The sequence below is a fragment of the Parambassis ranga genome, chromosome 8, assembly GCF_900634625.1.
Source record: "Parambassis ranga chromosome 8, fParRan2.1, whole genome shotgun sequence".
NCBI lineage: Eukaryota > Metazoa > Chordata > Actinopteri > Ambassidae > Parambassis > Parambassis ranga.
The window spans coordinates 17,361,399-17,380,065 of record NC_041029.1 but is presented as its reverse complement, the minus strand read 5'-3'; the positions used below and the strand labels follow the sequence as shown (position 1 = coordinate 17,380,065).

At 44.7% G+C, this 18,667-nt stretch overlaps 1 protein-coding gene across 3 annotated transcripts in view; it reads right to left on the bottom strand.

The window, feature by feature from the left end:
- Positions 1-18,667, bottom strand: part of caskin1 (CASK interacting protein 1) — a 68,111-nt gene that overhangs the window by 30,784 nt on the left and 18,660 nt on the right. For all 3 annotated transcript variants that reach the window (XM_028412877.1, XM_028412878.1, XM_028412879.1), the window contains exon 2: positions 1,605-1,656. In XM_028412877.1, coding sequence (XP_028268678.1) covers positions 1,605-1,656 — 52 coding nt within the window. The remainder of the gene's footprint in view (positions 1-1,604; positions 1,657-18,667) is intronic.

The window sequence follows — 18,667 nt, the reverse complement described above, 5'->3', positions numbered from 1 at the left end:
AACACATCAGCTGCCACTTAATAACACCGTGGGAAGAATTAGGGAGAGCAGAGAGGCGATAGCATTAAACAGACTAATTAGATGACAGCGCTGGGTTTGACAGAGAGCGCAGACGCCGCTCTGCAGGATTACGTTTGATCTCTATCTCTACAGAGATCACTTTCTTCAGGCTGTTGATCCTCACAGGGGCTGGAGCTGGCATGACTCACGCTTCTTTTCTTGCTTCTTGCTGCATTGATCAGACAATCATGACGCTCTGAGTGCCAGAGCGACAGACTGAGGCCACCGCGAGGGTCTGGAACAGCTTCGGTGGCGCTTGCTGTGAATTCTGTGCTTCTAAAGGTAGGAGCAGTACCCGAAGTCATGTCAGATGGATGTCAGATGTCAGATCATATATATATAAATAAAATATTTTTCCTGGAAATCCATTTTTTTACTTATAAATTCACAATTTTAATGTAAATACTATTGAATAATAATATTTTTTTTCCACTAATTTAGGGCTGTAAAATAAATCAGCAAATATTTTGGTTCAGTTTGTACATCTACAACTTTATAATCTCAGAGATTATAAACATGTTGTCATCATAGGTGCGGGACATTTCTCATAAAGTCACACCTTTAAGGGCAGCTTGTAAACCTATGACCTTATATTTAGGGATGGCACGAAGTTTTCATGTCCGATACCGATTCCAATCCAAAACGTTTTCCTAGTCTTTTAAACAAGGGTTAAATATATTTGTATGGTTTCCCACACACTGGCGTGGCCTCCAGGTGAAGCTAAACATCTACATGATATTTTACATATTTTATTGTTTTTTGAACCTTTCAGGGGACCAGTTGATTTAAACACCTGGAACTGAGTATGAGCAGGATGAAAGAGACATTCACAAACCAATAAATCAGATCGGACGATTAAAGTTTTACTGTCGGATATCCGATCCTGAAATTTTGCACAGTATCGGTCCGATACCGATGCTGAAGATATTTTTTCTTGTAAATCTGCAGCTTTGATCAAAACATCAATAAACTTTAATACATTCAGCCAGAGTCACTGAGGGGGTTTCAGCATGTGTGTTATTTTCTATTCACTCGTTAAGTTAAACATCAGTCACACGACAAAGAACAACATGATGAGTCTGTGTTGTTTTTCATCCATCACTGGTTGTTCAGATGTGGTGAAAACATAAACAGGAAGAAGCCAGACGGGACTTTTAATTTGTAGAAACAGCTGCAGGAAGCCTGTGTGAGTTTTCAAATTAAAGGTCTTAATATGTAGAAAGGGGGGGGGGCAGGAAGTAGAGCTCAACAGGAGCTGCAGCTGGTCTTTACCTGATTTTTAAGCAAAATGTTTCAGAGTCCAGGTGGACGCGCACCACATTTCTGCATATGACGTTTTGTTTATGGTTGATTTTAATCGGCAGCTCGTGGACAGAAGGTCACACACAGCAGCCACACGCTGAGAGGGTTTTAATGACAACGAGGTCAGGTGGTAAAACTCATCCCGGTGATACTCTCACTCTGTGGTATGTGGGATAATCCACCAGCATTGACTTATGAGGAAGACCCTGTTAGGTGATGATGAAGAGGAGGCAGGGACTCACCCATCTGTGTCTTGGAAGTTCACGTTCACTTTCTTCGCTGAACCGAGGAGCTCTGGAACAGAGAGAGGAAAGAAACATGGACGTCATGTGATTTGCTTTTTATGTAACGTTACTGTACGATGTGGGAAAACATCTCTCACTGTTTCCTCACACACTCCTGCTGAATGAAAGCATCCACCATGAGTCACACTGTCGTCATATCTCCTCGCCAGCTGTTTGCACAAAATCAGTGTCATTTCCTCCACTGCTTCCCCGTGGTGATCACACACACACGTCCTTCTGAATATTCACGTCATTCAGAGCGCGCTGGCTGCGTCTGATCACGGACCGAGCGAGAGGAGCACGTTCAGCAAAGTCCACTACATGTAGAACCAGCAGGTAAAACCTTCCATGTGAGCCTCGATGCTGCGCTGTGTATGTGTGTGTCACAGGAACAAATGTGACTTCTTCTGTCATTCATTCATATGTACTAAAGGCCAACAGGGGGAAGTCAGGGCTATTCTCAGGCCGCCATCTTTGAACGCACCACACATCAAGCACCAAACCATGGACACAAATGTGTCCATGTGTCCAAATGTGTCCACATGTGTTCACATGTGTCCACATGTGTTCACATGTGTCCAAACACATGTGGACACATTTGTACACATGTGTCCAAATGTGTCCACATGTGTTCACATGTGTCCACATGTGTTCACATGTGTCCAAACACATGTGGACACATTTGTACACATGTGTCCAAATGTGTCCACATGTGTTCACATGTGTCCACATGTGTCCACATGTGTACAAATGTGTCCACATGTGTTCACATGTGTCCAAACACATGTGGACACATTTGTACACATGTGTCCAAATGTGTCCACATGTGTCCACATGTGCCCAAATGTGTCCACATGTGGACACATGTGGACACAGGATCATACAGTTCAGGCTTTCTTCTTTTCTCAAAGAATATGGGGGTAATTAGTCCACACAGATGGCAACATTGATCATTTGATGACCCGACACTCACTTCAACTCGTACAATGGTTTATTTGATTAACAATAACAAAACGAATGTTTTCTTGTTTTAGCAGTGACAGTCAGGACTCAGACACGTTACCAAACAGAAGTTCTGGTGCCGTTTTCTTACTTTATTCCTCAGTTTATGCCTTTTATATCCCAGAGGGCAGTGAACGCAGCATTTCTCACTGTCTCCGTCACAGCTCAGAGAGCCTGGCGCTGGCTCTCTGCCAGAGCGATGTCACTGGTGCGTTCAATGACCTCTCTCATGACATGACACAGCAGCCTATCAGAGCGCTACTCACGCAGCAGAGTCCTTAAAGGAAGTTTAATTCGACAAATGAACACACACATTATCTCGGAGTAACAGATGCAGATCGCACACAGACACACACACACACACACACAGGTCTACTGTGCTGCTTCCACCTTCATTATTTTCCTTTCTCTGCCTTTATGTCTCCTGTTAGCTGATGGAGCAGAACTGCAGCACAGCTGAGATGAGCCTGCACTCTCACTCTTTCTATCTCACTCCACACACACACAGACACACACACACCCTCTGGGGTGCAGGAAACAGGACAGTCCCTCTATTGTGGAGGAGACAGCTCCCAGCGCCACTGGGAGAGGACCATTGATTTCCTAACAGGCTATTTCTGGCCACTAAATGCAGGGATTCACTCAAACACTCTCACACACACAAAAACACACAAGAGCTTTCAAAGGAGAGAGATGTACATCCTGTGTGTGTGTGTGTGTGTGTGTGTTATAGATCCTGATATACACCCATCCATTTATACTCTGGTCAAAGGGAGAAAAGTTCAAAGAGGCCCCAGAAGCTGAAATGAAGTCTGATAAGTTCCAACAATGACTGGCTTCTTCCCAACACACACACACACACACACACCTCTCTGTTTACAGTCTTCTCCATCTGCTCAACAGCCTCCAACCTTGACCTATTTGACCCCATAACCTCACTGCAACCAGACATCACCTGTGACCCGGTCTCTTTGTAGGCCTGGTATGTGACAGGAAAACAGGGACACACCCGACAGAACAGGAGGAAAAATCCCTCTTTATGTGGTGTTGCAGCTTTCATTCCACTCTTCTATGTGTCCTATGTTCCCCAAAATGCATCGTCAACAGCTTTTCAAGCCACAGAGCAGAATGTTTGTCCCCACCACCCCTATCAAACTCTAGAGCCTCTGAATGGTCACAGAGGAAACAGAAGCTATGCTAACCCAAGCTAACCCTGACACCAGGGAGCTGTTATTGTTCCGTCCTCAAAGCGAAGTCAGTCCAACCGAAACCTTATTTGACAGTCATTTAACTTTGAAATTTTCACAGGCCAGAGTCCAATGACGGTGTGTTTTTAAAGAAGTCAACCGGATCCTCTCCGCTGTTCTTGGTTCTGACTTCGTGCCTGCTCGATCTGGTTGCTTGCAGAATGTCACATCTCGACTGCAACTAAAAAACATCAAAAATAGAATCGATATCTTTTGTGAAGCAGAGCAGAGGGACACTGTGCTGCATCTGGAAGGACAACATGCAAGTGTAAGAGAGCCACTGAGGGAAATGCTACTCAGCCCACTGTAGAAACTCAGAGCTGCTGCCACGATGCTACCTAGCTTGTCAACACTAATTAGCATCTGTACTTTGCCTTGCATGGGCAGACTCAGGAGGATTATTACTGCTCTTGGATTTAAATGTACCCAAATATTAGACCGTAGATCACGCTGCACTCTGGCAGTTGTAAGCTAGTTTGCTGCATATGTTAACATCTGCCGTGTGTAATCTGTAACCTTTAAGTTTCAAAACGTCTGAACAAGACGCCACCTGAGGTGTGCCACAGCGAGAAGCTTTGACGAGCCTCACAATGGCTGCAAATATTTAAAAATCAGTTTGACTCAATGCTCTCCAAAAAGAGCCGACATACATCTCTAATCTCTAATCTGTGCATCCTGCCTCACTAAGGCAATCTTCATTGAACAAATTGGCCTTCACGCCTCCATTTAAAACGTGTTTCCAGCGCTGAATGAGTGCACACAGACCTTTGATGTTCAGGATAGCCGGAGAAGTTGTCGGTATAGATGTGCATCACTCAGAAGTTTATAAAGACAAACTGAAACTGCATCAGCAAGATGTAAGAAAACAAGCGGCTTTAATGGAGTCTAAGCTGGTAGCTGCTAGTAACACATGATGGCTCATTAATAATTCAGTGTTTTTCTGTTCAGGCGAGATGAGCGGGACTTCTGTAACATGAGAAGAAGAGAAGGTCCAAAACAGCTCACTTCAAACAGTCAGGACAAGGTGACTGAATTGATTTAAAGAGTCCTCACACAGGATTTATTTTAAAGATGGTGACAGATACGTGCTGTTGTGTAACTGTGTGTCCGTGACTCGTGTGCGTCTCGGTGCTGCTCGGAGACGTTGGACAGCATCATAGCCGGCCGTCACAACAAACAGTGAAACCATGGAAAAGCATCCAGCTGAGAAACAGTCCACACCCCCGGAGCTGCGGTCGCACTGGACACACACACATTAATGCATTCATGTCCAAACATTCATGCTTAAGTTCACAGATAAGGAGTTCGTGCTTATTCAGAGGAGCGATGGCCGAACCATCTGCTCTCCTTCTCCTGTTCATGCGTGCAGCTGTGAGTCTGAATGCTGCTCTGGGATCAGACTCACAGAGAAGTGCTTCCTGGATTCGACCCGCCCGGGTGGAGGGAGCATCTGAATATCAAAAAAATACAGTCCAACAGATTTTATGTTCCAAACTGATTTAAAGGCCAAAAAATTCCAAACTTGCAGTTCCAACAGTGGCCACTTGAGGCTCACTTGGAGGTAACTGCATCACAGTGGACCTCCATGTTTTAATGTCCAGAATTAAACATGTTGACACCACCTGTCCTCCTCTCCTCCACATCAGTGTGTATATATGTAACGTGGACTCAGACGAATGTTCGCCGACGTCCGATGGCGTAAACCTGCTCCCACTGCAGACAAAAGCCGCATATTAGTGGGTCATTGCGGTTGTTCCATTGAGTGTAAATGGAGCCCACTTTAACACCACTGTGCTCTGCTTTTCATGTCCTGAGGTGCTATTGATTGTTCTCTGTTAATAAAAACAATCCCAGAGGCTTGGGGAGAGCTGAAGAGCACGAATCTGTCCGTGCGACATGGCAAATATGAAACAAAGCCGGTGAAGGTAGAAGAGGAGACGGCGGGGTTCCTAAGGAGGATTATTCTCAGTCTGCTGATTCTCTGTTTTCTCTCCTGCAGCAAATATGAGCTGATTTTATCCTCGTGGGGGAAGAGAAGGGAACAGTGTCACTGCTTCGGCTGACGAGCTGCTCTCTTATGTAACTTCTGTCCCGGGGAAGACTGAGTCTGGAGCTAAGTTATGATTCTAAACAAGGGAATGTGTTGTTCTATTACATGATATATTACAGTACAGAAAGGAGAGGAAGAATCTCTGCCTTTCTGTCACCCCCTTCCTCCCCCCCCTCCCCCTCTCTCCCCCTCTCTGTCTCTGTCTGGTTGGCAGTGAGGGTGGAAAACTCTATAGAGCGTTCTCTGGAAGCAGACCTGTTGTCTTGGCCCGGATCGATCTGTCCCCGTTTACCCCGCGCCACCTCTCCACTCTTCCTCTTCCTCTTCCTCTCACTCCTTTAATCACATGACGTCTGTCTACCTGAAATGTTACCCTGCACAACCAAACCAGGAACGCCATAAAACTATGCTCACTTTAAAGGAACGAGGGTTCTTACCCACATGAGGGTATCTACCTACAATATGGAGTCCAGGCAGCGTTTTCTGCCAGGAAGTGATATTACTTCCAGACTCCAGTGCAGAACTCCAGTTTCTGCCCTGCTGCTGTGTGTTTCAATGTGGCTTTAGACCAAAGATAGACAATAGCAAACCGATAGAAGAAGTGAACTCCTGCTGTCTGTAAAGTAGAATTAGTGGTATTTTGGAGTCTGGTAGCTTTGAATGGCGACTAAGCTCCTCCTAACTGGTGCTAATCTATACATTCTCTCTTAGTGATGGGTGCTATCATGAGCATGAGCATGACACACACCACCGTTCAAAGGTCTGAGGTCTCCAGTTCTACAGCTCCTCTGATCAGCTGTGCTAACATCATTTCACAGGAGTTTTCTAATCATCAATGAGCCTTTTTAGCACGATTAGCTAACACAATGTAGCATCAGAACACAGGAGTGATGGCTGCTGGGAAAGGGCCTCTGTACACCTTTGTATATTCCATTAAAAACCAGCCTTTATAACTAGAACAGTCATTTACCACATGAACAGTGTCTACACTGTAGTCTGATTACTTTAATGTTATCTTCACTGAATAAAAAAAGACATTTCCAACTGACCCCAAACTTTTGAACCGTAGTGTAGACTATAAATAAAGATGGACGTTATGACAGCTCAACAAAAGTGAGGCCAAAACATCTGGATCGCCCCCTGCTGGCAGGTTATAAATCCCGCCTCCGCCTTGTAAGTGGATGGGACGTTCATTTTGTTTATGTTGTTTATGTTGAATTAGTTATTGTTGGCAAAAGAAGGGGGGGCAAACATCATGGACAAACACACACAAATTAAAGGGGGGGTGTACAGTGGCCGTACGACTTCTCCTTTACCTCTCCTGCACTAATCTGGTTCTAAGATGGCGTCTTCTCCCACAGGCAGCGCCTGTAGGCGACATGGTCTGGTGCCACTTTTCTACAATGGGCAGAGGCAGAACTGAACCTTAACTACCTTCTAAAAGAAGACAGTAGCATAACAATGGGGACTCATTCACAACAGTTGTGACTTGATGTATTTTCTGACAACAACAACATGACATCTTCATGCCATGCCACAGACTTTGGATTTGAATCTAAATATTTCAAACTGCAGCTGTTCATCTTTCTCACTGAGTCAAGCACAATATTTTCATGGCCAAAGCCTCTGAGCAGAAATACAATACAGATAAAAGATAAAGAGATACAGAAGGCCGTCTCCTCCCTTCGTGCCTGAGAGTGGGTTGATTTCTTTGCGCCATGTGAACCCCCCCCCCTTCATTTACTGACATCATAAAAGGACATGGCCGCCCCCGTGTCATCAAATAAGGACAGAAGCTTTGTATGAGATATCAAATAAGGACAGAGGAGTGGGTGAGAGCAGGAGATCTGCCAACATCATCTTCTGCCTGCCAGATGCACACACACACACACAAAGTGCTGTATCATGAATGTATACACACACACACACACATTGAGTCATTACAGGGATTTGTGACAACAGCTAAGTAATGCTGATGTCTTCGTATACATAATAATGTTCATAATTTACTGAATAAATGATGAAGTAAAACAGATGTAACCGTGTGTGTGTGTGTGTGTGTGTGTGTGTGTGTGTGTGTGTGTGTGTGTGTGTCAGCATGGTAACCACAGGAGCTGTTTGATCCTCATTGACCCTCTCTGCTTCCTCCCTCCTCATCCACACTTCCTGGTCAGAGCTTCCTGTCCAGGTAACACACACACACACACACACACACACACACACACACCATCTGCTCCCAGTTCACACACATAATCGCACTCACACTGAAGCCCTGGCGCAGGCTGTTGTGATCACTCAAACATTAAACTGACACAGTATTTACACACATTTCTTCATTTCCATTTGTTTAACTTGACGAATAAAGTCGGCCTCCTGTTGGCTGACGGAGCGTTGAGCCCAGCTGTAGCTGTCAGTGTATTTTCACCATGAACTGATGTCCAACTTTTCATAAAACATGCGCTCAGAAGTGGGCCGATAGATCAAATGTGGAGCTCCGCTGGAACTCGGTGTTCAGCCAGGAATGGCGTAGCGGCGGGAATTGGAGGTAATTTTGGTGTTAGTTCCACATCTGTTGCTGTTTCCATCCAAGCAACCAACTCTTACTGTAGATGGAAACAGGTCACACTGCCCGGCACGCAAGAAGGGGAGAGACTGGATGACCTAAAATTTTTAACAAGACATATTTTGGAATATTTTTTACCCTGATAATGTCAAACCTGTTATTTATTGTTGGTGGTTACTTAGCAGCTTGTTCTTCAACGTGAACATTACATCAGACAGGAACACATTTGCAGTCTGTTATATTCACTGGTATAGTTCATGTAGGAGGTGTGACTTAGGCAGTATTTCCATACATGGAAAGCCTAAGGTAGGAGGACCGCTGACCAATCAGAAATCTATGCTACACGAGTGCTAACCCTGCTAACATCTATGCTTACTGTTTGAAAATAAAAGCATTCAGTAACAAATAGTGATTATCTATACTTTTTAAGGGGATAGTGCAGAATTCCCAAATTATAGGAGCTTCTGGAAGAGAAAAATAAAACAATGTTGTGGATGAAAACAGAAGCTGTTGAAGGCGACCAAATGTTGAAGAACTAATACTAAAGAAGAACTAAAGACCCATTTCAAGACAATAATTCATTCTTTATGTATGGGAAATTTTGTACTGTTTCTGTAATTACTCTCAGTGCCAGAAGGGGGAGACAAGAGCTCTGCACTGTAGCTTTAAGGGTAGGGTAGGAGATTTAGAAAACTCAGTGAGAGTCAGCCAGATTTAAAGTAAACACACGCCCCTTTCTCTCGGAGCTCACCCTGAAGCCACGCCTCCAATCACATGGACGCGCATCACCTGAAGACGAGCTGCGGTCTGTGACTTCGGCCATCATGCACGTACCTCTCTGGTGCACAGAGCAGGAAGAGAGTGACAACCAGCCAATACTCCTACAGGGTCCACCCGGAGGATTGGCTGATGTTTTTGTTTTATAGCTTCAGATGATTCATATTCTTCGTTTTAATGAGAAACTGCCGAACTAATCGGTTGCTATCGGATTGTAAAGAGAAGTTACACTGATTTAAGACAAAGTGCATCAGAAGGAAATCTCCTACTCTACCTTTAATGCACTTTAAAGACCCTCAGACAACATGATGACAGGTCATTCAGCTCCAAAATGTATTCCAAGTCTAATAAAAAGAACTATTTAAATTGAATCATGAAGAACAGCTTCTTGTTCATGTAAACGTGGTGTTGATGTATCATCACCGTCTTTACATATTACACAGTTAATGACAACATGTCAGTGTACAGTCCTTCCTCTCTCTGCTGAGCGTTTAACGGCAGCATCTGGTCGCTGTCACCGCTGCTGGACCTGTTTGTGTATCATAAAACTCTGAGATGTTTCTTCATCATTAAATGATTAGAACATCCACTGAGCTGTGCTCAAGCTCCTGATGCACCTAATGTAGTGAGATAATTAAACTCTATATAACCCTATATCACAGTAAAACCTCATTTAACACACACACACACACACACACACACACTGAATTACTTCACTGTTTTGTAGCCTGCCGCAGCAGAACTCTGGGAAAATACTGATTTCATGATGTTGCTGCAACCCCTCAGCCTGCAGCCTAACACTCCCTCCCTCAACACACACACACACAACTATGGAGCACTGGGTTGCATGGAGGCGGTTGCTAGGTAACAAGCATCCTCTACCTCTTCCTACACAAGGAGTGTGCTGTACAAACCCAAAACACACAGATTCACAATCACACACACATCGGTGTAGTCAGAGCTGTGACAGTGTGACATCCTTATTTCCAGATGAACAGTCGAAAACAGCATCTGCTTCCCCCACAGAGACGGAAACCCCTCAGTTAAGACATTCAGCTTTCATCTGAATCCAAATCAGCCGAGCTCAGACCAGCAAACACTCCTCGGTTCATCGTCATATTATTATGATTAAAAACTGCATCTCTTCTTCCCTCTAACCTGTATGTGATGGTGCAGTGTAGCTGCACAGCCTGATTGTCATTTTCTGAGGAGGCCTGAGCACTAAGCCACCGAACCAGACGGCAGTGCAATCATCATCATAGAAATGTAAACACATCAACGCAAAGTAATGAAAAAAAAGCAACACTCATGCCACAGTCGAGTCTAATGTAGTTTTTTGTGCATTAAAAATCTACACATTGATTTGTGGAGTTTCCAAAACTTCAATATGAGAGTGGGAGCAGCTCTGTGAGTCTCATTAGTCAAACACAGCACAGCCAGCGTGGATCAAATATTATTATAATATGCATCAGGCCGTGACAGCATTACACAAAGAAAGGACACATTACGCAATAGATTATCGCCTTTCTGTCAGCGGTGTGAGAGTTAATGCCGCTGGACTCGTGAAGGACAAAAAAAGGGCAGCTGGACCTAAAGACTCGGGCAGATGGCAAAATGTATGTTACCTTTATGCCTGAGGGTGAATCTGAATCGGCCCAAATTCAGTTAGTAAACTGATCGTTTAATTTCTGTGTGGGAATCTTTGACCACAAATACTTTGATCGATTGGTGAATTCAAGATTTCTACTGTTTTGCCCAACTCTAGCTATACCAGCCATGTTAGCAAGAAATAACTACATAAGCAAAAATAAAGATGGACATGTCCACCAAACTTTGGTCATCGCCATAGTGACAGCGCCAGACTCCACTTAAGTCCTGGGTAATCCAAATACGGGCAAACATTTAGAGAATGAGAGCTGAGGCTAACCTGTCGAGCTAAACCTAAAATTAATAATTCTAACATGGAGATCTATGGAGATTTATTAACTTTTGAGGACACCCTCAAGTGGCCTTTCATGGAACTGCACTGTTTTCTTATCTTTCAGACCTGGATGTTGTTACCTAGCTAAACTTCCTACATGCTAATGCAGGCAACAGGAGGCAGTAACACTGCTTATTTATTATTTTTATTAAGTTAATCAAATCAAATTTTACTGCTGTATATTTAACGATGGCATGTCTGTATCGAGTGAAACAAATTAAGTAAGGTCATGTGACAACAGAGCAAATCATTTACTGTTCTTACATTAGAAATACATAAAGGAAAATGAGATTAGAGCTGATGACCGTCTATATGATCTCTCTCTCCTTCTACCTAATCGACCCCACACCGTCTCTGTCACTCAGAGTGCAGCCACGGGACAGTGTTATTGATTGACAGCTGCATTATGGTAAAGTGACAAGTCAATAATTGCACGCTGTCGGACCAAGAGACGTCACATGATGGATGCATCGCAAACGCACAAACACAAAGACGGAACCGCACGTGCATGCAAGGTTTGCTGTGTAAACACAACATCATCATGTGCAGGCAAAGAAGACACACACACACACACACAGGGATGAGTATTATTGTTCCAGAGGAAGTCAGAGGTGCAGCCAGCTGAATTCATTTACTATAAATACACACGTCATATCCTCGCTAACTGCACACACACTTATGAAAGCAGAAAGCATCACCGTGCACTTCCTCACACACGTGTGATCCCCACACATCTGTTTCTGAGCGAGGGTGAGAGTGGAAGATTAAACACAGGATGAAGAAAAGCAAAGTGTGTGTGATTAAGCGACTTCCAGATGAAGCCAACAGACCGGCCGATCTTTCTGATTCCATTACCCGATCAATTCCTCTCTGGTCTTCTCCTCCTGAGTGGCCTCCTTTTCCCTTTCTCTCTCTTTTCTACGTCTCTTGTATTTATTTATTTTTTTAAAAAAAAGCTCTTAAAATGGGCTCTGATAATACCACACTATAAATTATTGAGCTAAATAGAACTGACAAATGATGAAAGACACCAATAGAGGGGAGCAAAAGCTTCCATACATCAAGCTGTCATCCAGCATTCTAAAGGTTGAAGCGAGGCGTGTGGACTGTGCAGACGACTGGCTGCTCCTCTAAGCGGGTCTATATGTGGTCGAGGACCTGACTGGGTGGATCTGTGTGAAACTCACATACCAATAAATCTAAATGTCTCCATAGTCACCTGTGTGGTTCTTCTGTGACAGTGTCAGGTGTGTCTGATGACTAACGACTCGGAGCGGCGAAACGTCCTGATGCGTCGCTTCAAGCTTTTGACCGAACATGACGTGGATGACTGAGAATCTTCATCGACGTGTCATCATGCATTAGGAGTGATGCTGGGGACAATTCAGTGCATTGGTAAACAACAGCAATAATGCAGCCGGTTACAGCCTGCATTGATTGTTTTTATCCCATCACCACTTCCTGTGTCTGTGCTTCCTGTCCTGTCTGCAGTCTTTACTTTCCCTCTCAGATGGTCCGGCCTCCACTCGGGAAGTCTCTCCTCTCTAATTGAATCAGTTCTCTTCCTGTTTACCTGCTTCTGAACAGTGTGAGTGTGTGTGTGTGTGTGTGTGTGTGTGTGCAGCTGTGCAAATATAGATCGGTAGCTTTAGAACTAATCACTACTTGTCATCCTGTTGAGTGCACACAAACACACACACATGCACAGAGATGTAAGAAGTTTCCTGTCAGTGACGTGAACTCAGCTCTATGCTGTAACCGTTAGAAACCACATGATCCACCGGGTCAGCACTTGACGTCCATGTTAAGGAAATCCAAATTTACAGCAGAGTTTGACATCATTCAGGCTGTGACTGAGACCGACAGGGGTCATCTGAGAGTGTGAGCGACGGGCTCAGACGCTCGTGCTTTGTGTTTGAATTAACCAGGTGGTCAGGAGGACTCTGGCGCTGCCAGAGGAAGATGCTGGCCCCAAAGCTTTAACATGTCAAACATGTCACTCTCTTCTACGGCCTAAAATCAAAAGCCTGTTGTTTAAAAAATGATCAAAAAAATAAATCTGCCGTAAATCTGTGTTTACTTCCTGTTTTCCTGTGATGTAATCAGAGTAGCTAACCATCAGAGCGTGGTGCAGCTGTAGCAGTGTGTGGTGCTTTACTTAACGCAGCAGCCTTTTGCTGGGACACTTGGTCTGTTTCCATTATAACCCGCTATTTATACACCCAGTGAAACTCTAACCCCTGCTTTGACCACACACACACACACTCAGCCTACTGCAGGAGGCTGTCTCCATGGATACCAGAGTGCTCCTCAATCATCCTCCTGCAGGAACAGGACAGGGAGCAGAACTCTTATTATCTGACCCACATTATCTGCCGCTGAAACTTCACCACCTCCAATCAGAGCAGGGACGCCCTGCGTCTCTATCTCCGACTCACAGAATGAAGCAGCGTGATGGAGATAAGCTGAGCTGAGCACAGAGCTCAGAGAGGTTCCGACCCGGCGTCCGGCCGACCTTGATGTGTTATTCTGAACATGAATGTGAGCAGCTGCAAATCCTTCCATGTGTTTAGGGTGAAATCAGAACAACGTCTACAACAGATCCCAGCAGTGACCGAAATAATCCCACGTCTCAGAGGAGCAGCTCCACGTGGACGAGGACAGAGAAGACATGTTTTTTTAATCATCATTTCTATTAGTAGAACTCAGCATCAAGCACATCTAAAGTGCTTACGGCTCCGTCTGTTTACGACCGGCATTCCAGTTCTTTGTCTTTTTTTTTTCCCTCCAACCGCTTCTGTTCATACTCTGAAGAGAAGATCAACAACAGGCAGAGCGAGGACAGTTAGTCTCTGTAAGCACGGCCCAGCTGCCCCTGAAAACAACCTGAAAACCCCACGTCTAACTTATTGATTATCATCGCTCATTACAGTTCAGAACTGTTAAGTGTTACAACCGCCACAGTCAGAGGTACACCAGCTCTCTATAGTTACCTAGCAACAGCTTTCTCACCCGCTATCAAGGTTAGCTCCCCAATGGCTAACACATTTGTCATGCACGCACACACACACACACACACACATGCTCGAATACGATCTTTCTTCTACTTTTTGAAATTTATTTTTGAAAGTTTATTTTTATCATGTTTTATCATCGTTCAAGACAAAAAGGTCCAAGATGTGGATGATGAATGTGCTCAAACATTTCAAAGCTCCTCCTGTTTTTAGATTCATGTGTACACACAGGCAGCAAAAGCACGTTTTAAAATCTAAGATATTATCCAATATCTAAATATTAGCCGAATGTGGGTCTGCTGCTAGCTAACAGTCAAATTCAGATGCAAAACATGTACGAAGACACCTTCGGCTGCTGGCAACAGATGCTCACATCTGTGACTCCTGCAAACAGTGGGAACAACAAACTGGACGTCTTTTGTAAATAAATGAACTGTAGCTGAGTATTCCACAAACAAATAGCACTATGTGTGACTATAGGACTATATAAAGGACAACCGACTTCATAAATACTGCACAAAAGTTGATGATGTGATGGTGCCACGGTCAATTCCAACATGGCGGACGGGTAACAAAGTTGAAGGAAGACAAGGCTTGTTTTAGAACAGCAACCAGAACCCGGACTCCATCAGGAGGTCGATGTCAGGAGAGAAGTTTAACACTGGAACACAAAAAAACATGAATCTACTGCTGGGTTTCCTGCACACACACACACACACACACACACACACACACACACACTTCAGTCTGATTGTCATTTTACATCTTGACTTGTTTGCCTGAAGAAACTCTAAATACAAAGAAGTACGAGCGCAGACACAGACGCCACTTCCAATCACTGCACACTTAACACGCAGAGACATGCAGACGGCATGACGACGCCCACACAGACAGGCGAGACTTCCAGAGGACCAGAAGGGACCCGGGGGACAGCCACAGAGCTCGGTGATCAATAGAGACCATGTGTCTGCTGCGGCTCTGCCTCTCTCTCTCTCTGCTTCCTCTCTGCTGCTCTTTTCCTGGCTCTCCATCATTCATTGTTATTGTTTATTATCTCATCACCATCCCAGAATAATTTATGCTTTTCTCTCTACAGCCCTCATTTTAATCATCTGTGTCCACTTTCCTCCTGACGTGACCTCACAGGAAGACGTCTTCAAGTCTCATTTAACAACGCCTCATGTACTCCACCGACTCCGACAGATCGGGTTTTACCCAGAAAATGGGATTCAGCACACTTCATGGGATGATACTTCAAATGAAAATCATTCAATGTTGCAGATTAGCTCCAGTAAAAACGTCGGGGTGTCTCTAACCCAAAATCCTGACAGAGTCCGATAATTGACAGTAAATTTGGGGCAGTCGCACTAAACTGTCCAGAACAGGACTGCTGATCCTGCGCTACTCAGTAGCTCATTCATAAGGATGAGAATAGGGAGGTTTTCTGCTGAGACAGCACTCCTGTTCTCATAGGTCTGATGTGTATATATATTTATAATGGACAGCAGTCTCAATCTTAAAGTCTAATATCTCATCTGGGTACTAGGAGAAAAAAATCATCTTGATGGATGGACTCAGACCTCCAAAAAAAAAACCGTTAGCTGGTGAAAAGGTTGACGAAGGTGCTCATTAAGAGGCTGTCAGAGCTGGTGAAGACCCTGACGTTTCACCTTTTAGACTTTAAGCAACAGAATTAGATCGTGGCTCAGGTTTAAACATGACATAAATCAGCATGTGAACTCTTGACAAAAACGTGAATAAATGTGAATAAACAATGCATCTCTGAGCTATGTGTACATGGTTAACACCAAAAACGTCTTTTTAAAGTTCGGAACGCAAATGCAGCTAGCGAATCCCGCTAGCGACATGATACTTCCGGTTCGCAGGGACAGCGTCCGGGTTGCGTACAAAAGCTGTATGTAAACAACCGTCGAACTACGACAGCTTTGCCCCGAGTTTATTTTCCACAGGGCTACAAAGGAATAAACTGCTAAACGAAAAAATGAGCAACACAGGACAAAAAAGAAAATGCACGACGCATGCACACACGTGGTCCTAGCTCGGCCTGAGCGGACTCTGTATATTACGAGGCGCCACCTAGCGGTTTGGAGGACAAAAAACAAGCTGGGTTATGTTGGATTGAGCGCGGACACACATGTGTCTGATTTGAAAATAGGTCTGAACGTATCCAGCTTAAAGGCGATCTGGATTCAATCCTACTCTAGCTGGACTGACTCTCTCCAGTGTGAACGGGGCCTATGTAACAGAGTTCTACAGACGTCTCTTAAAGTGACAGTAGCCTATGTGTTTGAGGTGAAACTATGTAGGTCGGTGCAGTGAACCACTCAATTTCCAGTAACACTGGGCGGCTGCATGATGTTTGGTTATAATCATCATGGTGCCCAGAGGAGGATCCCAAACTCGTTCTGGTGACCTTTTCTCTGGTACCTCTGAACTGTATCATTAGAATCCCCGGCTGTGTTTGAATGTGAACCGCTGACATTCTCTGTTTTCTCTGTTCTGTCTGTAGAGATTAAAATCACCAAAAGTATAATACCAGCACAGACACAAAGGGTCAACTGCACCCTGCAGTGCAGCAGTTAAAGCAGAACACTTGCAGCGATTCAGCCTGACAAGAACATAAACACACACACACACACACACAAGATTCAGGCAATTAGGCTGTGTGTGGATGGCCTAACTGATATGCACAGTAAGTGGATGTTAAAGGTCGACATGGTGAGGCACAGTTCGTGCTACTTTACTGTTTCATTTATTTTCATGCTGAAATTCAAATGATAATGTGACGTATGCTGTTCACTGCTGCTAGCTTCCTCATCCTGTGCTAAGCAACAAATCCAGATAACCTCACTCAGGCCCCGTTCACGCTGGAGAAAGTCCAGCTAGAGTAGGATTGAATCCAGATAGCCTTTAAGCTGGATCCTTTCAGACCTATATTTAAATCTGACTATCACACATGCGTGTCCGCACTCAATCCAGTTTAACCCGGCCTGTCTGTTGTCCTCCAAACCACTAGATGGCGCCTCGTAATATACAGAGTCTATTCAGGCTGCGGTAGGAACGTGTGTGTGCATGCGTTGTGCGTTTTTTGTCCCGTGTGGCTAGTTCTTTCTGTTTTTTCGGTTCAATCAGTCCAGCTAGATCCACCTCCAAGAAATCAATCCAGATATATCCAGATATGGCCCGAATCCTGCTCTAGCCAGAGTCTAGCCAGAGCAGCGTGAACAGGGTCTCAGATTTGGTTTAGGCATGAATAACAGCCATGTGGATTAGACCTCAGAACCATCAGAGAAGCAGAGCACAGGTTCTTCACATGGAGGTTTCAACAGAGACCAAAGCGCAGCAGCTTCCTGACTCCACAAACGAACAACTGAAGCCACATGATGCAGTTACATCCGTGCTGACCGCTGACAGACGGACATCATTCAGATCTGTTTAAAGTTGACTGTTAGTGACAGCCGTGCAGTAAATATGGCCAAGCACACACACACACACACATCTAGTGGTGTTGATAGTGCAGCTAAGCCGCTGTCTATCCACTTGAGAGGATCTCATTATCGCCAGATTAAGCAGCTCTGGCGCGGAGTAGACTGTGCCTCTGTCAGGACTAAACACAGTGAAAGTAAAGCCCCGAAATCCCATAAAAACATCCGCTATTAGAGGCAGAGAAGAAGAAGAAGAAGAAGAAGAAGGAGGTGGAGGAGGAGGAGGAGGAGGAGGAGGAGGAGTAGAAGAAGAAAACAGGAAGCTGTTGCGTGTTTTCTGGATTTGATGAAGGAAGTTGGACAGAAACCACATAAAAGCTGATCACACAGATGCTGATTGAGCTGATTACTGCTTCAGCTGGTGAATGACACAGTGTGTGTTACAGAATAAACTCTGCTGCATCCTTCGTCTGATTCTGGGCCTCGCTGTGAACGGCGCTGCTTTGTATTTGTTTTGTCGAGTGCTGCAGTTTACTCAGTGGCCTCTCGTCCAGTACAGACCTCAGGGCAGCACCGTGATGACACTACTGAACAGACAATGACCTCATTACACACACACACACACACACACGAGCCAGAAATGAGGCTAACCCACCATCAGACCACAGTTTCCACTCTGTTCACCCTCCAAATTACAGGCACATTTCCACTCCGATAACACACACACACACACATCAGGGTGGGCAGTAATAAGCTGCATCCGACAAACAAACGCACACAAAGAGTGGGACCCCTCCACAGTCCACACCTGGAGGACATTTCAGTCCCAGGCTGTTATTATGGCTTCCTTCTTGCCTTCATCACAAGAGCCACATGTTTGTCATACAGCAGAAAGGTGCTGAGTGATGAAGTACATGCTGCCGGAGCAGAGAGAAGATGGA